The 24,252-nt window shown below is 38.2% G+C and overlaps 1 protein-coding gene across 1 annotated transcript in view; it reads right to left on the bottom strand.

Moving 5' to 3' along the window:
• hmcn1 (hemicentin 1) overlaps positions 1 to 18,325 on the bottom strand; it is a 99,887-nt gene extending 81,562 nt beyond the window's left edge. The window contains exon 1 of the mRNA XM_042514831.1: positions 17,789 to 18,325. Coding sequence (XP_042370765.1) covers positions 17,789 to 18,044 — 256 coding nt within the window. The 5' untranslated portion in view covers positions 18,045 to 18,325. The remainder of the gene's footprint in view (positions 1 to 17,788) is intronic.
• Positions 18,326 to 24,252: the final 5,927 nt, after the last annotated feature.

Genomic DNA, 24,252 nt, shown 5'->3' with positions numbered 1-24,252 from the left:
AACACATAAGTGGCATGAACATGGTCACGTGAATAAACTCAGAGTGAAAGAATGCTCTACAGTCTGACAAGAAGGGACAACAAAGAGAAAAAACAAACAAAGATCTGCATCTCATCCTGTTTTTTCATCTGTTTTGTAGGTTGTTGACAAAAGAGGACTTGAAACAAATGATCAAACAAATTACTCCACCTTGATATATTTATAGCATTCATCCGTAATGCCGGTTGTAAAAGCATGCATCTGCAAATCACGTGTAAGCTTAAGCACGCAGAGGAAGTCTAATGGGATGGAACAAACTGGGCATCTGTCCAATGGCAAACTCAGTTTTACCTCCACTGATGTTCAGGCTTAAGTAATTTGCTGGGAATCACTCACGCATTCATTGCAGCGTGAGTTTCTCTTTCCTTACAACATCAGCAGCAAGGAACTCCAAGGCCAATGCACTGAAAGGTCACAGCCTTTAATGTCTTCCAAGCAAATAAATTCAGAACTTTGGCAGCAATACATAAGACAGGGGAGCTTCGCAAGCTGCTGCATGACAGACAATTGAAAGAGACATTGTGCTGACATTTCTCCAGTGTTGAGACCGTGTGATGATGCAGCACTTTGGGAAAGTTATGCTCTTTTTGTGCTTTGTGCCTCCAGGACCCCTTGCCACAGTGGGAAAAGTTTATATTGCAATGGCAGCAATCATATTTACTGTATTTTTTTCATTGCTAAAGGCAAAGACCAGGATGTTCCTAACTCACAATTACTCTGGTTTATAAAATCCTAATTACAAAGCTCAAGAAAAATAGTTCTGTGAATGACACGAGGAAACCCTAACCTAAACCTTCTGTTCATCATTACCAGCAGCAACTCAGTCACAATGGGTTGTATTCTTTTGCCTATATACAGGCAGCTGTTCATTCATCATCCAAGATTTTTATTGTATGTTGGCAGAAATTAAAATATAATATAATTAAAGTATAGAAAATATAATTTAAATTATTTAAATAAAATATAATTAGTATATTTTTTGTGTCATGTTTTCATTACGTTGCAATGAGCCATTCATTGCTATATAGAGTGGATCCTCATTTATGAAGATCACCATATTCAACGACATGTTTCTACAGTAGCCCAGAGTGGCGTTTTCATACCTTTCCAAAAACTCACAGCTTGTGGTAAAAACCTCTTGAACAATGGACACTGCAAATCTCGCTGCTATAGGGCACAAAATCCCGCTGAGTCTTTCACACGCTGAATCTTTAATAAAATGTCCAATGTGCCTGCTTTTTCAAACTGATTTAATGAGCCACTGTATGTTACTAATATAAATTATTTACTCAAATAACGGTCAGGTGAAGGAGGTTCTACTGCTTTCCCCTGTCCAACAAAATCCAACAGGTTACACAACATGAAGCTGTTATAGCACTTACCAGCAACAGACGCCGTAAACACACATTGTTCTCTGTCATTCTGCTGACTCAGGGTAAAATCTGCCAGAAAAAAAGTGGCTTTCATCCTGACCATCAGCTATGGGGCATAATTCATTTAATCAGCCCCACTGAGAAAACACATGTGAAACAGCACACAGTGCAATTAGTGTTCCTCAGTGAGGAAAGTGTCCAGCACTATACATACAGCATACAAATGAGCAAACAAGTTTGCAGACACATAAGGCACAAAAGTCCACTTAACAAAAAAACAAACTGGCTGTGGACAAAAGGTCAACAACAAACTGCTCTGTAATTATGAGCAGCCATCACATTTAGAGTGATGATTAGAGTATACTGAGTATACTGCGTACAATATGCCGCACTTAATTGTTAAAGTTTCTCCTTTCATAAATCCTAACTTGCCTTTTTGCCATTCTTTTTTTAGCTGTTAACTGTATAACTCATTAACTCTTTATCCCTTCATGGTACTTTTCATTCTTTTTTTTTGCCTGCCTTTTTGATAGAGATATAAATCACTAATTAAATTAGCTCAAATTGGCCAATTTTACTCAGACACGGTGATGAGATCAGTCAGAAAGATTTTTGTAAACATTCCTGCTTTTTTTCCAAGTTCATATGTGTTGCCTATTTAAAGCATAATGAGGACCTCACAAGATAATAATCTTCATTTATTTTAAACAAAGTCCTGTTTTTTTTTCATATGTTGACACTGACACAAGCATTTCCTCAGTGCTACAGAAATTTAACAACGCTTCTAATGGTGACAGATCAAAAATGATTCACATTTTACTTCTAATAGTATGAAGTTTAAGAAGAATTCACCAAATAAAATATTTCCATGTGTCATAGCAGAAAAGTCATCTAGGATCTACTATCAGGTATATTCTCCATAATGCATTGAAGACCGCCAATGTTCTACAATAATAAAGTCACATTTTTGCTTGATGTACACTGACTGTATTCAAAATGTATCCATTTTCTTCTTCCTCTGGCTGCAATACCAACACTCAGTCTTGTCTTAGCTTTTCTCTCTTCCAGTTTTGCCCCTTTGTTTCCTCGCTATATTTTCTTTCTGTTACTTATTGCTGTGCTTCCCTATGATCTCCACCCATTCTTACAAACCCTCGCCTCTTTAAACTGCATCTTTTGCCCTGTCTTACTTCAACAGCAGTTATCTAATGACTTAAGTTTAGCCCGAAGCGACAGAGCTGATGACGGCTTGATTTCAAACCACGGCAAACTAAACTTGTGATGGAAACTTCTCCCCACAGCCAACACAGATAGAAAGAGCAGGACCACCAGGCAGCTAAACTCTGCCTCTCTTGTTTCACTTTACTTGAAGCAATTGGATGTGTCTCCGGATGATGCACCACAAAACCGCAGATCTCTAATAGTGGCATTCATGAGTTCAAATAATCGCACAAAACCACTCACACATAAACATACAGTGAGACCCAACTGATGCACACACCACAGACACAGGCATGTAATCCTTCCCAGATGCATGGCCTGATGGGGAGTGTGCTCAAGATACACATGACGGCTCTGAACCCTTCACCAGTCATCCATCTGACTTGATGCTGGAGAAAGAACGTAGAAGAGGATGTAAACTGAGGGTAAGTCTTAGTAAGTGCGTGGCGTCATGTGTGTATGTCATTTTTTGATTGTCATTTGTGTGGTTCTGTGGTTTGACCATTCATGCAACCAAAGAAACATTGCAACCTTGCAGCAAATGGAAATCCCTTGCCATAAATGTGTGCATAATAATCTGTGTGTATGGGGTGCTATATAACTTTATAAAAACATAATATTGTAAGTAAACTGTTTCAGCCTGCACATACAAACCTCCCTGACACTATGTTCCTGACAGCAGAATCTCCTTAAATTATCTGAGGAAATGACTGTTGTGGTTGACCAAGGATTGCAAAATATCTGTCAACATCTGCGTCCTATTATCGCTCTTGATCTTCATAAAAATTATCTAGACGTCATAATTGCATAATAGGCAGTAAAGTTAAGGAATTAAATAATGATTTCAACTTGTTACTGCATATGTTTTGATCCTCCATTTACTTCTGGTCTGGGAAAGTGTGGAGTCATAGTGGGCCCAAAAAAGATGTCTTTTCTTTAAGATCTTAAAGATCAGTGTGACTGAATGTGATGTGTGGAACTGTGAATTTCTTCAAGGAAAAACACAAAAAGAAAGAGTTGAATGTAATCTTGTCTCTGTGGTTGGGTGACCGCCTAGACTTTGTGTCTGAATGCCAGCCGCAAAAGAGGACTGTAGATAAATGTGGAAGGAAGAAGAGGGAAAAGGTTAGTGAATAATATATTGCTTAAAACAGGACTGAGTACTATTTGGCAAGAGGTGTGAGTGTCACTTTTTACTTCATTGTCTTCAAACTCTGTAAACATTAGGCCTATGTCTGCATGCAGCAAGAGAGATGCTGAGAAAGACTGTTTCATGTCGGGGCAAAACATTTGTGCATTATTTGTTCGGGCTGGATGTACAGAGTTTGCACAGTGAAAGAATGCATAATACTGAAAACAATTGCCTTAAGCAACAATTGGAAATTTTTATGAAAATAGCTTAGTGTCATTGGGTGTGAATGTGAAGCATTCACAACTACTATAATTCTTCCATGCCCTTTTTTTGACATCTAAAACCCTGTCTAGTGCATCTAGCACACGGCTGGCTCCCTCCTCTCCCTGCCAGTGTGCTCCTAGAATCTGTTGTGGAGGTGATTTCTTGCTCTATAAAATAACCATATCAACACTGATAACATGTCAATCAACTTGAAAGTTACAACTGTAAATACGCTGCTAATTAACAGGCATACCTTCTGCCTGGCTGAAGTAGCCAATTAGCTAACTAAAGTTACCAAAGTAAACAAAAAACAAAAAGACCAATTAATTTCAGTTAATCATCAACTTTACAACAGAAGTCATCTAAGGTCACTTTCATATAGAACAGGTCTACACAGTGTTCTTTAATAAACGAAATATGCTTATGTTATTTATCTTATTTATGTTTCAGTCTCTACCGTGTTGCTGTCTTTTCTCCTCCACTTGAGCAGAGCTTTGGCCCGACACACACACACATGCGCACACACCCACGGTCAGACAGAAAGTAAAGCAGAGCAGAGGAGAGATTCTACAAGTGTAATGTTAAATGTATTGCAAAGCACTGCGGCTGTTCCAAATGATTCGTCACCTGACAAAGACCGACAGTCTAAAAGCGAACGAGTAAAACCCCAACCATAGGAAAGCAGGCGAAAACATACACAATTTTTAGATGCACAAAACAAAAAACTAGCATCAGTGGTGACAGCACTCTGCATGACAGGCTTTGATCCGTCTCTGAGCAGTTACTGCAATCTCTGCAATTGGTGCATACAGCTCTTCAGGGCAGAGGTAATACTCCTTGTCATTGCAGAATCATCTATGCTGATGTGACTGAGATGCCTACCCAGGCTCTCCGCAGTCACTGCAATCTTTGCAATCTCTGCAACAGGTTCATACGACTCTTTGGGGCAGAGTACATACTCGTCATTGTCAGAATCATCTGTGCTGATGTGACTGCGAGGCCTACCCGGGCTGTTAGCAATCACTGCAATCTCTGCAACATGTGAAATCTCTAGTTTTTTTTTCTGAAACTCTGACTATATTCTGAAAGAAGTACATGAGACAGAAAAAATGCATGTCATTACTCCTCTTACTACTGTCTCCAATGGCATTTGCTAGAATCAGACATTGATGCAGTCAGCACCAAGCAATCAGAGCCAAGGAGTCTCTATTGCAGCTGTCAAACATGTCAATCGCTTTGTGGACTTTGGTGAAACTGTCAAACTAGGCAGCGCCTAGTTATGAAATATGAATCAAGAGTCTGTTACTGCATTGCCTATTTTTTGCCTCAAATATTTCCAGAAACATATCTTAGTGTACTGTTTTGCCTTGAAATGAGAAAACTGGTCCAGCTGGGCAGTGTTTAGAGATCTGTTTAATGGTATTCAATATGGCAGTAGGGTTTCATTTACAGCAAAACAGTACACTAAAACATGTTTCTGAAAACTTTTCGAGGGAGAAATTGCCAATGTGGTAGCAGAATCTGACTCATATTTAATCAGTGTAAGAGACTCTGCAGCTCTGATTGGTTGTTTTTGTTCACAAGGCCATTAAAAATTCTACAAGGCAATAGAGTAAGCAGTGGATTATGATATTTTTCATGAGTTATCCGTCTCATTTAGTGCTGTGTGAATATAGTGACAACTTCAGTGATTACAAAAAAGTTATATTTTTTTGTAAAAGTTACTAACTGTAACTTCAAGTACAGAGCTTGTTGTATGCTTAACAGATTGTAAAGTCCTTCAAGGCAAATTATGATTTTGCATCATGCTCCTCTACGGAATTCAAAGAAAAGTACCCCCAGGAGGCAGGACTTTTGTCCTTTACAGACTGTCCACCATGCTCTTAAACTCAGTGAATGGTCTGAACAGAGTAATCTAGAGCACATTTGTTCACCTTTCTATACTATTTCAGAATTTTATGATTGTTTTCATGACTATTTAGTATTGCTTTATTCTTCTTACTTAGTCATTTTGTTTATTTTTGAGAGCTATTTCAGTTTATTTCTTTGAAGTATGCAAAAAAACCACAAGGGATTTTGAATTTTGAGCCAAGTATACCACAGCACTTTTCGAAAGCAGATGTTTCACATAACAGGCATCCCTTTGTGTGCTCAACTGACTTTTTTCACATAGAAGATCTATTGGAGGACTTTTCTGTAAAAGCATGGTCAGGTATTATTAGTTATCGTTTGAGCTGATCTCTCATTGACATCTTTGAATACATCTTTATGTGGGCAAGCAAGGTATATTTTTGGAGTACTTCAAATTTACACAGTCCTAACTTATTTGCAACCACTAATTACATCTTTATGTGGGCAAGCAAGGTATAGTTTAATATATCTAATGTGATCTCTTCCCAGTGAAATTGACTTTTACAAGCAAATAGTGAATGCACAGAAAATGTTGCGTAAAAAGTGTTAAGAGTTCTGGTTTGATTTACGATCATAGTTGTCAAAAGTGTGTCATCAATTCACGCCTCAGCACCTCCCCATGTTTTATGTTAAGGCACTAATTTTCTGGGTTTCTGGGTCAAGCTGTTATAAATCCTCCAGACATCTTTGTCCTCTTCACCTGTGAAATATGTAAAACTCAAAAACAAACAAATCATGGCCATAAGTCTTGATGACATCTTTTTCATGGTTCTAACAACATCTTACAAAACACAACTGCTTACAAAACTGACCCGACCTGTGATGGGTTGTGTTGTGCAACATCTTCTTTACCCATAATGCACTACAGCAAAGAGGTAAGAAAGATGCTCATTGTATTGCCTTGACAACATATTAAATAGGAGAGGGAGGGTGAGAGGGATAAAAGGACAAAGCTGTGGCATAGAGAGGCGTCAGGTAGTGTTAAGTCTCTTAATGCCTCTCATTGAAAGGGCAAAAACTGGCACATGCAAACACACAGAGAACATGGTGAGGTTTCTACATATGGTCTCCATTGTAGAAATAAGGCAAAACCCCTAAGACTTGGCTGAGGCTGACACTATGATTCACTCTCTTCACTCTCTCCCGTTACAATTAAATGTGGCTACTTAATTGTATTAATTTGCCTAAAAAATTAAATAGAAGGCTTTAAAATAAATAGCAACAACCTTAATATTACAACCACAAAACTGTAAAGCTTACAACCACGTATTTTATGAGTAATGGTGTTATCCCAGAGCACATAAGTGACTGGGTGGTGTTTTCTGTTTTGTGTGCCTCTTTTGTTTTACTGTGGAAATTCTAATTGTGCGAGCTGAACAGATCAGCACTACCGACCACACACAGATGCACACTCAGATGTCTGAGGCAGTGATTTCCAACCAGCGTGCCATAAGAGTGCCTTCAGAGCCACCCAGGTGTGTTGGGAAAATTAAAAATTCAAGTTTTAAGTGGTTATATGGTAAAATAGATTATTCTGGCCTTTTGAGCTTTCCAACACTGTGAGCTCAGCATGTACGTGCCATCAGCCCATCGCCAGAATAAATGTTGACATTGTACGTTTCTCAAAACCATGAAAATGTAACATTTGTACATTTTTATGTGGTAAATATATTGAAACATTTTAACAATGTTGTTGACATGTTTAGGAACAAAAACTACTTTGTTATGGTCACAGAAAGATTGTGTTTTGGCTAAAAACATGTCGTTTTGGTGCAACAATTACAGATGGGAAATGTCACAATATCTCCGTAAAAATCATGCCATCCACAATCTCCTCCTTCTCATATACATGTAGTCAAAACCACAATCACTTTAGAAACACCGATAAAATGAGTATGAAACACACAAATGTAACATATCTGTGGATTTCAGAAATGTACAACAACTTCTTCTGGCAACTGGGCTGCATCAGATTGACACAGAATACAAGGTTCATCAAAACAAGCTAAGGTTTCACATCGAATTCTATATTTGTCAGGAATAAACTCAATTTAACATGGGTATATTATGTGCTTTATCGTGTGCGCAGGTATTTTTGGAACAGAATGTGTGCTATGTCAATGAAAAAGTTTAAAAACACTGGTCTAAGGTGGTCTTAATGATACATGACTTCCCCCAATACACATCCCTCACAGAAAAGGGCAGAGGGCACTGACAGCCTGACCTTCAGCCTTTCAGCCTGTAATTCAGATTCCCACAACACTTGTCTGAGACACATTTGCCATAATAAAAAAACCACACAGGCATCTGTGTCAATCAAAAGTTTTACTTAGCCTGTTGTGCCACCTCTACTTCTATCCTTCCTTTCTATCTTTGCACCCTTTCCTGTGGTACAGACACAGATGTCACCAGTTGTGCAACCTTCCAGTAAATGATTCAGGATTGAGTGGAAGAGAGAAATAAGAGTATGAGAAGACCTAAAAAAAGAGTTAACCTGCAAAAGGCTTTTGTGAAGAGGCTAAATGCATCTAGTACACTATGTTTTCCTTTCCTTTTAATCATTACAGAAAACATCCCAGAGATTTGGCTCACGGCCAGCAAGCTTAAACTGATGAGTCTTCTTCCACAGCGACCCATGAGCTCATCTCCTATATACTATCACTGAAAATGTCCTGTTCTTGTATGGCTGTAAGCCTATAGCCCTGAAATATCAAGATCATTAAACTTTTATAAGAAGGTAATGCCCTGCTTGGTCTTTTTCAGTATGATAGTAAGCCCAGTAGACAAAAATTTTATTAACACAACAATAATTGACTTTTTTGGCAACAACACCAACATATTATCAACTTAGAAAATGGTGAATGTGTTTGTGAACACTCCTCTATTCACATATCAAACAGAAGTGGAACAGCATTATTTGGAATTGTGTCTCTGGCTGGCGCACTTACGCAAGTCCAAAACATTCACTTCTTTTACCTTTGTTTAGGTCTCCACTAACTTCTCTAATGAATATTTGTCCATCAGCAGCTACATGCTTCACTATGTTCAGCTAGGAATGTAGTGTACTGTGGTTTATCAAAGAGTTTTTGTGAAAAACAAATGAAACCAAAAGAAAGACCTGGAAGACACAAAAAAGTGCTCTAACGCTGAAGGGAACTGCAGAGTCAGGAGATAATTTTCTGTCAGTTTTTCCACAATGAAGAACTGAACTGATTTGTGCAACTTCAAGTTTTAGAATATGTAGTTAAAAAGGAAATTAAAGTTTGGCCACAAAAACAAGAGCAAGGCCGGACTCTTGTTAACCTGCACATTCACAATGTACAAGAAATGTTTTTTTCGAGCAGGATGGTCCTCAAAAACATTGAGGACCATCCTGCTCGAACACATGTCTGCATGTGGTGAAGACAGAATAACTTAAAAAATGTGTCCTCTGTCTGTGTCTATGGGGAGAAGCACATCACTCTAGCATGAGTGGTTTGACAGTAAATGTCACTCTGAACACACCAGCCAAGCAGCTGAAACCTTACATATGTTTCAGCTAAAATGTACATAAACAGCTTACACAGTAAAGAAAATGAGGTCATGCCATACTGAAAAAATACAATGTTCAACTTTGGCACCAGATCTATACCGACGTAAATCTAATGTGTTCCAAATGAGTCCTCCAGACTCCGAAAGCATGACGTAAAACAATGAAATCAAATGAATCTGTGTTAAAAAGTCCATTATGAAAAATGCTTCCTTAATAATAATGTCTAGACATCAATCCGTTGAGCCTAAACTGACTATAAAAACTGTTTGAGGGAAGCCCTTGTTAAAGGGGAAATAGTAAAAGCGCTGAGGTTGTTGCTTATCATTATGAGTAATAAAGCACCAAAATGCTGACTGGCAAATACTAATATACAACATAGTGTACTTATGTCTGCAGCCGGTGTGGCTGGCAATGAACAGCTGGAAACTATCCGCTTGGATTCCAGGGTAGATTCTGAAAGTGGTTTGGGACTCAAACCTTGGCTGTTGAGGTAGAAAATGGGTCACTATGTTATTCATAACTACATTTGAACTTTCTGAATGTGTTATGTGGGTCAAGCCTTCCCTAGTCAGTGTTATAATGATGGCCAGAATGAACTGCAAGAACAGCATTTAAAAAGTGCTCCCCACCAAAAAAAGGCAAGCAGTGGCAGCTGTTATCAAATCACCTGACTTGCCTCTGGTGCCCAGCTTTCCTAGATAAATGGACTTGGAGTGACTTGCTGCTTATGCTGTGGACACATGGTAAGAGTTAGGGACAGGTCAGGTAAACATCTCTGCCCCAGAGCGAGGGGAAAGCTATCATAGACATGCAGCAAACATGCATTTGTGACACAGTGAACCACCCTCTCTTTAGCTTGCCATCGACAGTAAAATAGTAATAATAGTCATAAACCTCTTTTGATGCAGAAAGGTGATTTGCACTCGAAATTTGCTAATCTAATCCAAGCCCCAACGCTTAAGGCAGACTGGTCTCATGCACTGTTTGTACATTTCCCTTCAAAAAGTAATGCACCAAAATTCATAATTATCCTATGTCATCATGAATTCATGAATAACCGACATATTTGGCAAGGTCATCATATGACCAATGCACTGCTGTGAGAAAAGAATAAAGCAGTCCTGTAAAGAGGCGTGGAAGATGGTGAATGGGACATAAAACATAGGACTTTCCCCAGGAGACCGGTGTTCGCAGCCATGTGAATTTTTCGTCATTTCATGCCATGTCGTCACCATGTTTCTTTTCCTTAACCTAACCATAGTAACATTACTTGCCTTAACCTAACTAACTAACTTAACTATACATTTATGTTAAGTATTTGACTTTACAGTAAGGATGTAATATTATTCATAGGATGTTAATTTGTAGGGTATGAACTGTTGTATAGGATACATTGCTTAAGGAGATGTAAGGTTTACAGAAGTCTAATTAAAAGATTGAATACATTATTGACTACTTTACAATGATAAAAAAAAATTCTTTGTTCATTAAGTCATTGCTATAGTTAGGCGTTCCAAGAAAACGCAAGGGGCTAAGTTAGTAGCAATATGTTATTTCAGGTCCCAATGATATAATGAAATATGATAAGACACCAAAACAGTGCAAAACAGTTTATAGTACTATGAGACATTATTTTACTTTTACTTACTTTTACTCTGTAAAGTCAATAACAATCATTCTATCTTTGGGTCACAAGGTAAATGGTAAAAATTGAAAGCCTTCAGGTTATAAATGTATAACCTGGGATGTGAGTTTGTACAGTTTTGATTAGCCAATGCAACACATACCAAGATGATGTCGTATTGCACTGCAGCAAAAGTTGAGCCAGGTTTAGTGTTTTGCTGGTGCCCTCTCTGTTGGCACCACATTCAAATGAAAGCCCAAGGCTTCCATCATTAAATGATCCTGACACATAATCAACTTCCTCAGTCTGGAAGGATGAAAAAAAAAATTGTTTCATTGCAAAAGTCTTAAGCCTGGGAACCAGACAAGTTGATGAGCTCATGCATTATTTGCTCTGGCAGATGCGTCTGGTCCCCCTCTGCCCCGGACAGATTTCCAGCTGGCAAGTCATAACTGTTAGGGCATGTTTGAGACGGGGACTCACTTCTTGCAGAGCCTTTGCCCTTTACATAACCGGGGATAATGCCGTGAGCATAAACCTAGCTTAGTAAATAGGAGTGTCATTGAGGCATTTTTGAAAACTAAGATAGCTGAAGCTGATGAGTAACTTTCTGATGAGTACTATTTTTAAATACTGATGACAAAAAGAGCAACACTCGTTCACAGGCATATTGATGCTACATAAGCACAGCTCATCTCTGTACACTGTAGTCTGTTGTAGGTCTGTCCAATTGCATCCAGAGGTATTTTGGTCCACTGCCAATCCAATCTCAAACACTGGATTGAGGGCTGATACGGATTGGGAATATTTATCTTATCAAACATCCAATCCTTTGTTCTATGTCAGCTGTCACACTGATGTTTTTACTTTCATGCAGTGCAATGCAGAGTGCAGCCTTCGTCACCTCTGCTTGCATTCTGTCTCTACTGGATTTAGGATCGGGAACTGAGCCCTGTCCGCCGCGAAACACCACACAACATAAACACAAATGCATTCGACTGTTTGTTTACATTATTTACTAAAGTTACCAGCACTCGTTTTATTTCAGCTCACTGTGAGAGTCTTGTGTTTTGCTTTCAGCTAAAGTGCATGGTGTTTCTGCGCCCTGTTTGGAGAGAGCACAGAAGACCGGTGCACAGCTTACTATAGCCAAAGTCACCTCTGCAAAGTAAAAAGCCAACATTGCTTATTTACTAACAAAGGGTATTTTGCCCAAAAGATGTGCAGACAAGAAAAATAAACGCTCAACTGAATACAGATCATTCAGGTTACTGAGACACAGGCTGCCGGAAAAACAAACACTGGACTAAAAGGAACAGAGATATTCACTCAAGATAGCAAGGAGACCGACAAGATTCGAGGAAGTGTTTGTCTTTTTGCATTTTATTTTGTAAAATAAATAATAGGCTAATAAATAAAAAGAAATAATCTAGGAACAGCTTGGATGCAAAACATTAAAATAATTTTAAAGAAGCCTTCTTAAAGTGTGCACTGTGGAATTGTATTATCTAGTTAAACAAAAGCATCAGATCGAGACTGTGTCGGCATCAGCAGATGCTCAATATTAAATTACTTGGATCAGGATCAGGGGGGGAAAAAACGTGATCGGGACATCCCTAATTGATAACACCCCTTGGAAGTTGAAAATGAATTCAAAAATGAAAAGAGGTTCAAGACTAACTCTCATTTGGGATTTAGTTTGGCAAAGTCAGGTTATAAACTCTTTCTATTCTCTTTCTCTCTAATTTAAGCTCCAATTCCAATCTACCCAGGAATCACACTGTCTTCGCTGTTACAGCTATGTGTCATCTTAAGGTACTAGTATATTTCTTGATGTTTTCACTCCTGCAGCCTGTCCAAAATTCATGCCTCCACACTCAGACAGTGAAAGATACTGGACCACAAGCAGTAGACAAGTAGCAAAAGGTCAACTACCTGTGACTACATCAGCAACATCCTTTTCAACAGGGAACATAATTGATAACGTTTTAAGTGTTCAAGTAGCAGCCCTCAGGTATGTGCTGCCTTCCAAGATGAAAGGGAGATAACCTCTGAGCACCAATTATAAAGCTAAATAGAGCTGAAACTATTGCAATAAGAGTACCTTGGTGCATGTAGAAACCTAAAAATTAAAGACCATTTTAATATTCCAGGGCAGGTCCATTAGAACATGAAACACACAGACACACATTGCAGTCTGCCACACTCCTCTCTCCTCCTCTAATCTTAACAAAAAACCTCTACCTCTCTCTTTTGGCATTCCTGCCTAATAGCATCATTATTGACTCTGTCCAGCTAAATGCAGGCTCCTTGTAATCTCACACGGGCGGGGCAGTTCAGACAAAAAACTGCTGCTCTGGAAAGAAGGAAACAAAGGGAAAAGGGGATGGTAGAAAAGAACACTTAACACCAACAAAATGAGCACTGAGATGAGTGCCTTTGATCATGCAGAGGAGGTAGACGTCATATCCCGTCATCTCCTCTCATCACTGCAAACCCAGAGCTTTGGTCCATCTCCTTCTTTCTAAAGTTAATTGGCTGTAAAGGGGTAGCAAGGTCAGTTATCAAGTCAGCATAGCCAATCAACAGAGCACGTAGCTGAAAGAAACACTTCAAACAGAAGTCACAGAACTCACTGATTTGATTTTGGAGTATGAAATTCTTGATATGAGCAAGATGATGTTAGGCAGACATCACTCAGGAAGTCAGTCAGTCAGTCTATGACTCAGCCTCTCCCTGTTTGGCTCATATCGTTCCATTTGCTTTTTCTTCAACACATTCAGTGCAGATGGGAAGTATTTGGACAGAGATATGTTTCTCTGTTTTGGCTCTGTTATCCAGCACACTGGATTTGAAATGAAACAATCACAATTGCAGTTTCCAGTGCTTGAATTCAAAGGGTCAGGATATTTCAAATGCTTGTCAGATTGTCATAAAGCTCTGAAACCCATTACCTGTACACCTTTCCAGAGACTTATCTCAGGATTTTATTTGACTTTTTTTTTTTTAAGTTTAAAAATTGTCAATCTAGCAGACACCACTTCATGCAGTAACTGGCCAGATGTGTGGTGGCAAGATAGGATATGACCTTCTCTTTCTCAAGCTCTCTTTAGTTTACACAACTATTTCCATCACTTTTTGCATATTCAAACATTTGCAACAAGAAAAATGCCATCCAGAGGCAGCTGCTCTACCAGGTGAGATTTTAGCCGTCCCAATGGATCGCTTATGTTAGCCTGAGTGAGAGGTTGCAAAAATATTATTAGTCATGTCTATAAAACAAATTATTCTTTAACAAGAAATAAAGGGATATTAATGTGTCAAAATTAAAATCCAAACACACATCAAACTGCAATGACATCTATCCATAGGTTTTGTGTTTTTTATCCCCCATAAAGGGGCATGGCCTTGATGTTTTGCAAAGTGCCATTATGTTCCCATTAGGTCTACCGGGCTATGAAGAAGAACAAAAAAAAACCTAAACCTAAACATAAGATAAGGCAAAGCAAGAAAATAACTGAAGACTGCACAATTTCAAGACATCTGTGACTAAGGAGATTGCATACTGGAAAGGCTCCAAAACTTTATTGACTAGAAAGACTTTGCAACCAAAGTTAAATATAATGACTTCATTTAAGTTGCTCAGAAAGTTGCTTTCTGACATTTAAAAGTGGAGGACTAACACGGCTAAGCACTATGGAAATGGAAACAAATGTGCCACTTCTGATGTCGATGCAAGCAACTTCAAATTGAAGCACTTTTTAAAAACATTAACCTTAAAGTAACCACTCAGTTTTAAATCTGTTCTGCTGGAGTGCACAGCTAACGCAATAAGCAATAAAAAAAAATGTAACTGACCTAAGGCACTGGGTTCTGACCCATCTCAAACTCAGCTAATTAAACACTGACACAAGCACATACAAGACACACAAACACACCCTCTCACAGCAAGGTAGTATTTACAAGGACGAGCATGTGTGTGTAAGGACGTCAGCAGAGCAATGAAAAACGTAGAATCTCAGAGGACACTGGAAACCTGCGCACACACAGCACATGCCAACTCCTTTAGCACATTCTTAACACATTGTAGATTGTCTTTTTTATATGTTTAATTGGAAAACTGCTCAATTTAGCATCAATTTTGGGATAAATGCCACATTTCCTGCCTTGCTAATGATAGGAGTGTTGTGAAATAAAGTTTATTTGGCCGTTAACTCTCAAATAAATCTTCCATGAGTTAAGAGTGTTTGCAATACACCTTTGAGTCCTCGGCCTACGCCTGGATTCCTTAATGACAGATTAGTCATCGCTCACTGAACTGTAGCCACAGAAGAGAGATGTCCATGTTCACAGCTGTTATTTGACCAGTCCAGGGCGATATTTTACAGAGGATCCTCTTATAAAGTGAATGCCATTTTCAAAAGTAACAAAACTACGAAACGATAACACAATGGGGTGGGCAAAAATTCAACTTCACCACTGTTTTATTGGAGTGTTTTCAGACTTTAGTGCAAAATATGCAACCCCTGTGCCTCAGTAAAATGACATGTGGAGTATCCTCTTGCTTTCTTTCTTTGTCTCCCTGCAGGATGGAGAAAAGGGGGGAGGCTTCCTGACTGATCTTCCCACACAAGCCTGACCCCAATATCCAGGCATCCTCCTGACACTCTCGCTTCACACACACAGACAAGCGCGCACGCACACACACACACACACACACACACACACACACACACACACAGGCAGAGGGAAACGCAGATACACAAACACACTCTCTAATGTTTACCGTGTCAGATTGCAGTGTAAATAAAGGGGAAGCTCCGGACTGTGATTTAAAAGGAGCCAAATCAAACAGGAGGGACTGCGTTATCGCACTGGGTCGGATGGAGAAAATGAATCTGTGTCAGAATGAAGCAAGCCCCAAATAAAAGTTCTTATGAAAACAAAACTGATTCTCTCTGGGGGTCTGGGATATTGTCCGAGAAGGACAAAAAGAGAGACAGGGGCAGAACAACATTTGGAGAAATGTTCAGCTACCCCTGCTTGCAGTAAGTGTGCTGTACTAATCATTCCTCTATTCCCTTGGGAGTTTTGGAGAACACATTCTGACATCCTCATAAACATTTTTAGCGGCAAACGAAACGTCGGTTAAGTGGTGAGGGACAAACACAAAGACATAGAGCTTGTAGCCGACACTGAATTTTAAATCAAGCTGTTGGAGCTTATTGTAAGAGGGAATCTTATAATTACTTGCTAAGGACAGTAGTTGTAACATTTGCTATGAATTAAGCCTTGAAGTTGTAAACAGGTTATAATCGCAGTGTTCTTTCACTACTGTTGCTTTGTCCAAGATACAATGCATCACAGCTCTTTCATCATCCGCAAATGATCTAAAATTCACCTCTCCCCCGAGGCACGCAATAATGAATTCATCATTTGTTACACTTGTGTATACTGACCATTTTTCTTCCTTGAATGTAATTATTATTCTAGGCACAGAGTCTGTGATTGAGGAATTGAGTTCCATAAGAATTTGTGACATGCTGAAATTTAGCAGAGGAGAACAAACATCTGGAAAAGGAATCTGTCTCTTCACCGCACCTCTGTCGATTCATCTCGTTCCTCTTCTCTGCAGTTGCTAAATGTATTCAAGTTAAATTGAGTCATGTCTGAAGTGCACTTATGAAAAGTCCTAAATCACGTTTTGGCAGGACAATAAACAAATACTACAAAACTGTGACATATAACTGGAGTAGGTTCTACTCTTAAATGTTTAAAGGACACATGCTTCTTAAAAAGATCATTCTACAGAGGTGATTCTGAAAAGAGTTTTGCAATTCAAAATCAAGCATTTCCCCTTTGGTCGTGCTGTTGATAGAGCATTTTTCACAGGTGGACATCTAACATGTCTCACCTCCAAATCAGCACACAAACAGCCTTTGATGGTGTTTTTGCAAGCAGGTAAATGACCTCTCCTCCCTCTCAGAAAACAGTAATTACAGGGACATTGAAAAACCTTAACACAAAGTCTCTCCATCACCAACACTTTCAAGCTTCAAACGATGACTTCAGTAAAGCTGCAGCTTGTTAGGAGACAGAAATTTTATTTGGAAAATGATACAACTATCATCTGTTACTAGATCCATTTGCATCGCCTGACTCCCATTACACCTCCCAGGAAAACTCAACTCTTCACTAAATGTGAGTCCTGATTATTTTACACTAATTATTTAGAACTTTTAATTTTTACATAAGTGTGCTTATACCTTTGTCCTACAAGCCAGGGTTCCTGTTAAAGATAGATTGTCTAGGCATTATTCCCTCCTCAGAATGAGAGAGCACCCAGGGGTGATGATAATCATCAAGTTGCGCTGCAAACCCAGAGCCACACTAACGCTGGCGGAATGCTAATAATAGTGACCGCCAGGCTGAACATCTGTGTGCGGAGACAAAATCCCCCAGAGACCCTCCTCTGGAGGTGTGAGGAACATTAGGCATTCAAAGGGCGGATTGTGAGCAAACTATCACATTTCTCACTTTTCTGTGTGCTTTTGTTGTCACAGCAGTAGAGTAGACTCCAAATGATCCCAAAAGTGTGCAAATATTTTACAAAACAAAGCAAAAATGCCGTGCGTAAATACAAAAGTGACCACCATAGAGTTAAGCTTTCACTTATATTTTCATCATATTACCTGGGTCGTGGAAGGGCACCAGGGCAAAGTTATATAGAGTTTTCTTCGGTCTGTTCAGTGATGTTTCCAAAATCTTGGACGCGCCCTCGATGACCTGGACCAGGTCGTCGTACATGGAGCCGGTCACATCAAAGACGAATGCCAGGGTGGATGCCCCCTCTGGGATGTCCTCCTTTGTGGCCTCGGTCTCTGAGTCCTGCCCGGCGGAAAACGCCACTGACAGCGCGAGGGACAGCCACACCAATTTGCTGCCCATTTCAGATCCAAGATGCTTCTCAGGCGAAGTTGTTGACTATTTCGTTGTCGCCAGCGGGAACCTCAGGATGAGTCTCGAGATAAAAGTAGAGACATCGGGCTCTCAAAAAATGGACTGAAACGTGCTGAGAACAATTTACAAAAGGTGCAAACAGCCACAAAATAAAACCGAACGAAGAATCTCTGTTTTCGTGCGCGTCTTCTTCTGCAGTTTCTGTACGCAAAAGTCGCAGCTTCTCACTTCTGTGTGAACTCAACTACTGCGGTCCCAGCAGCTGCAGGAGCGCCTGTCTTCTGTTGTCTGCAGAGTCAGGAGTCCTTGTTCAGCTCTGTCATACAAAGACCACCTCTCAGCTGGCCAGAGAGTCTCCAAGGCTCAGACTACCCCATGCAGAAGAGCGGAGCTCTGATTGGACGAGATGTTGACTTCGAGGGACAGTGTGCGTAATTGACTTAGCTTCAGTCACGTTACACAAAAAACTGCAGCGCTGTAACGTTTCCCATGATCTATATATCTATCTATCTATCTATCTATATATTATATATATATATATATATATATATATATATATAATATATATATATATATATATATATATATATATATATACATATATATATATATATATATATATATACACATATGTATGTGTATATATATATATATATATATATATATATATATATATATATATAATATATAATATATATATATATATATAAATATATATATATATATATATACATACATACATACATATGTGTGTATATATATATATATATAATATATATATATACACATATGTATGTATGTATATATATATATAATATATATATATATATATATATATAATATATATATATATATATATAAGCTTAAATGCTTGATGTTGGATTTTACATGCCAGTAACAAACCTGTTGCAGCAATCATTAAATGTTGAGAATAATAATAAGAATAAATGACAAATGTGAACCGGTTACATTCAAATAGTTAAAAAGGGCGATTAATATCAAAATATTATGAACGTAAACTTCAAAATCAAATAAGCAATAGTTTGAAATGCTTAACTGCATGAGACAAGCTGGTATGAGACAGGGCCAAATCAAAGAGCAGCTCTTCAGTGATATTGAGCTCTCTATTGCCACCTAGCGGTTGTACCTACTCCTCACACTTAAAGGTTTGAAATGAGAAGACATGTACACCACTGTCGTTAAAAAATGATTTTTTAAATGATATAAAAATATGTAAAAAAAAAAAAAAAAAGTCAGTTTCCAAAGTTTATCAATCTGTCATTTTCACCAAGGCCACAGCCACTGAGTCAACTTGGAGAAAGCATAATAGCACAATAATGGCAATTGGTTAAGTTTAGATGTTTATGATTACGTTTAATAATAATTATTTCAGACACCAGCACATGGTTGCCTGTCAGAGATTAATTTAAAAAATCTATATGTAAATAGTAGAGAATAACATAACCCTCTGACCAGTTTTAGGAATAGGGCACATCCTCAAAATTTCATTTCACATGCTTATCAAGTGGGATTTGACCAGCTTGAGAATTTTTGAGCACTATCCATTAACTTATTTTTCCACAACAGACATTTTTATGTGTGACACTAGAAAAAGTGTTATTCACAAGGTTAACAACAACACCACACTCACAAGTGTCCCATGTAGGCATAATAAATGTTATTGGTAACAACAGTGCTTTGCTGCTGCAATAAATCAAAATATCTACTGTGAAAAAAACACTGAAACAAAAACAACTCATTGTTTTTGTTTCATAATTTTATCATTTGGGTAATTGTTCTAATTTATATCTTACTCCAATTAATTTCTGTTTGAACAAAAGTTTTAACACCAAAGACCAATTGGTGATAATTGTCAGAATTATGATGGTTGTGTAAGAGTTAAGATGTTCAACTGTACTCAAGTTCTTCTGTGCATGACAAATTACACATTATACAAGAGAGCTATGAGAGACTGTGTCCCTGCACATCTGTAAAATCAGTTTCTTGCTTTTATTCTGTGTCATTTCCCCTAATTAGCTCTGTCACCAATGTGAAATAATGAATATGATGAATAATGAATGAACATGTGAACAGTAATGTACATCCATGTAGTCCACGACTGAATGGATAGTGAGTGAATAAATAGAAAAACAAAAATAAAGGGCAATTAGAGAGAAAGTGATTGGGACGACATCAGGGAGATATGACTTTGCTGTAAGAATGGATTACTGAACAAGCTTACAAGGCAAAGGCTCAGGAGCCCAAAGTGTCCGGGGCTCCTCAGGCCTTCATCTCCAAAAACACAAAGAGACTCACATAAACTATGAAACAGGGGGAAACAACCACAAAGAGACACCCAATTATTCTAAAAAAACATGTGAACAACTACAGAGACTCAAAATGTCTCAAAAAAGAAACCCAACAACCAAAAAAGATGTACAGTAACTACAAAGAGACTCAAAATGATTACACAGAGACAGAAAGCAACTGTTATGAGACCCAAATTACTACAAAAGGATGGAAAGCAACTACAAATATACACAAAATGACCACAAAGAGACACAATGCAACTGCACAGTCACAAAATAACTACAGAGACACAAAAGGCAACTACAAAGTAACACAAAGAAACCCAAAAAGACACAAAAAACTACAGAGACACAAAACAGTTACAGAGACACAAAGTAACTACAAAGAGACAAAAAAACTAATCATGAAAAGACAGTAAACAACTGAAAAAAGACAAAATGACTACTAAAAGACACAAAGCAACTAAAAGGGACACATGATGACCACAAAGAGAGGCCAAACAACTACAAAGAGACGCAGAATTACCATAAAGACATAAAAATGACTATAAAGAGACACAAAACGGCCACAAAAAGACACACAAAATACAAAGAGACACAAAAGACAACTAAGAGACACAAAACAACAGCACAGGTAAACAAAATGACCACAAAGAGACACAAAATAACCAAAAATAGACAGACAGCACCTACAAAGGGACACAAAACAACTACAAAGAGGTGCAAAACAATCACAAGAGACACAAAATGACCACAAAGCGTCACAAAACCACAGAGAGATGCATAAGGACAACACAGAGATTCAAAACAAAACAAACAAAACAAAAAATAAAAAACAACTGCAGAACAACTATGAAGTCTTGCTACTATGTATGAGAGGTGGTGCACAACTACAAAGAGACTCAGATGAGTCAGTGAGTCCCCAGTGAGACATTTCTTTTTTGGTCTCCAGTGTGTATATTATCTAGGCCAGTAATTTGCATATGGATTCTTAAATTTGTGGTCATTTTATTAATCTAAGTAAAGAAATGCTTGGAAAAACAAAGACCTCTCATAATTCTATCACCAAGACTGTTCTCAGTAGCTGTTCTTCACTTTGCTCAATCATTGCAAACTGTAAACAGTTGCCTCAGTTTTGCACTAGGGGGCGCTAGTACACCGCTGATATCTTGTATTGCTGTCGCTGCAGGGCTCAACAAACTGAATAAGTGAGATCAAGGCAATTTAAAATAGATAAGAACATAAGGGCATGTTTAAAAAAATACAGGCAAGTAGAGATGCAAATGAGAGTCATTGCCATACTCTTTTTTTTTTTAAAGAAATGGCTCTGTAAAGGGACTGGCATTGGCAAGTGAAGAGTCTGGCTTTTTCAAAGGTAGTTTCACCAGGTCTTTACTGGAGGATGTGGATGGAAAGTTGCACGGAAACATTCAAATAAGAATCCAAACCTCACCAACCAAGATACACTCAAATGATGTAGGAAGAAAGCATCTGCTGATGAGAATTTTGCATGGCAAACAAATAGGGAGGCGGAAGCTTTTCAAAAATGCGCTGTGACAAATCTAGCATGCAGGCAGTGATTACACAACACATTTCTCAACATAAAAAAATCTTGTCTTCTCCAAGCTGAAATAACAGCTTGGAGGTACATCCTGTCCTTAACAAGTTTGTACAGGAAAAAATAATAAAGGGATTGTTAACACAATCAACTCACACTCCCGCAGACTCATTTCAGCATCACTTCTTTCTACTATGTGGGAAAGCTGGCATTATGAATTACTCATCCAAGGGCAATCTACAGATGTAAATATGTTGAAATATTTCTTTTCTGGAACTACAGTGGGGAGTGTCTGTAATCTCAGAGAGACAACAGGAAGTGTATAAAAAATGAGAAAATGAAAAGAGGTTCTACTGTCAAACATGCACAAGCTGTATATTTCTCTCTGATAAACACACACGCCCAAATACTACAGCTTGTTTCCAAGGTAAACACCAGAATAAATTCTGCCAAAGTGAAAAGATTCACTATCAGGTGTAACAGATAAACACATATTTCAGTAGACAGACATGCACCACAACAGAAGCCAGTTCAGCAGGTACACCCTCATGACCACTTCACTATAAAGGTGTAAATGATTGAGGAGCAGACATCAATTATTCACCATTATAATAAGGTAATCAGACTGCCAGCATCATACCCAATTAGAATTAAAAAAATATATATTTTTATTTGTTTCCCCTAATTATCTGAGAAATGTCTGTATCTGTTCTGTCTAAATACTGCTGTAGAACAGTTTGTACAAAATGGACATTTGTTCACTGGCACAAACATCGTCCCAAGACAACCAGAGCTCGATCCAAACACAATAAATCAATGATTTATTCAGCTGACTAATAAGTACATCTTTTGTTGTCATAGTGCCAGCTACTCAACTTGTCTTACAATGACGTCACCCATTAAAGTCTTGTTTAACTGTGTTGGTTTTCATTTTCGGTAATCTATAACATAATCACATAATTGTGAGTCTATGTGTAATGATTTCCTGTCTTAGTACGATTCATATGTAAATCTGCTTCAAATCTAATTCAACAGACCTATTCTTCCTAAGGTTGTGGAGGTACTAGTGGAAAACATTGCTTTACCTTTTTCTTTTTTTTTAAACTTTTCTTACAAAAAGCAAACATGCTACAAGATGGGTTTGGTTTTTTCGTTTCTGGATGGTTTGACGGCTTGGCAGGAACACACTGGCCTGAGGCAGTTTCTCCATAGAATTACCAAACCTGACACAACCAAATAATCCAAAGGACTTGACATTATAGTTGCATAACTTCCTTTTCCATTGCGCAACAAATTTCAACCCAGCTTTCACAAACTCACAAGAGACTGACTTACTGCTTCGTCTACCAGTAGTTTTTGAATAATACAGTAAGAAGACGAGAAAAGGGAGGAGGGAAAGTATAGTGACAAAACTCCACTGTCTTTACATACTGCTGTTGTATCATCATGAAAATGTTTTGAAAATCATAATTAATAATCATTTCTTCTTTTTTTTTCAGGCTACAAAGCGAAAAGTAACATATCTAACACCAGCCAGCCACAATTACCGCAAACTTGTCTTTTCACCACCATGGGCTTTTATAAATTTAAGATTACACTTAGCAGTATTTTTTCAGTCTGTATTATAAATGAAATAATTCACTTTTTGCAAATAAAAAGATAAAAGACAATGCTTGGAGAAAAGGAATAAAAAGTCCCTTTTACACTGCCTGTTAAAGGAAAGAATATTGTGCTGTAATGCTGCCTTGCCACTGTCTATACAAGTTATGGTTCCCGCCACGGGAGGTAGAAACAGTAACGGTGACTGTGTAAACAGGACAGCCATTAGGATGGGACCATGGGCAGGACACGTGATGTTTTGACAACATGTTATGCGACCCACCGTGGGAGATTTAAAAAGTAGCTAGTAACAGTTAGCGGCTAACTCAAAAAAGAAGAACACTGGATATAAATGTCCGCAAAACTGCGAAAACAACGAGATTTGGGCACAATCTATGTGTGAAAAAGGGCTAATGAGAGTGCAACATTTAATTTAACATACTAATTTGTTGAAATGACAAATAAATGCTGAGTTATATTTCTTAGTAATAAATAGAGCCATTTGTAACTCAAGAGATGTGTACTCTCAGACGCACAACAGCTGAGGTAAAGACAGGATGGAAAGAGTGAGAAACACAGACCACAATACAGTTTCACATTAAAAACTTTCTCCAGCTGACACTGCACCCTGCTTTTTGCAGTTAGTCATCAGCTTTCATTCCTTGCCCTCTGTCTCAACTGTTCTCAAAAACACACAGGACGGGAAACAGACTAGAAAGTGCTAGAAAAT

The sequence above is a fragment of the Plectropomus leopardus genome, chromosome 3 (assembly GCF_008729295.1).
Source record: "Plectropomus leopardus isolate mb chromosome 3, YSFRI_Pleo_2.0, whole genome shotgun sequence".
NCBI lineage: Eukaryota > Metazoa > Chordata > Actinopteri > Perciformes > Serranidae > Plectropomus > Plectropomus leopardus.
The sequence above is the reverse complement of the archived record's forward strand: the minus strand, read 5'-3'. Positions and strand labels throughout refer to the sequence as shown.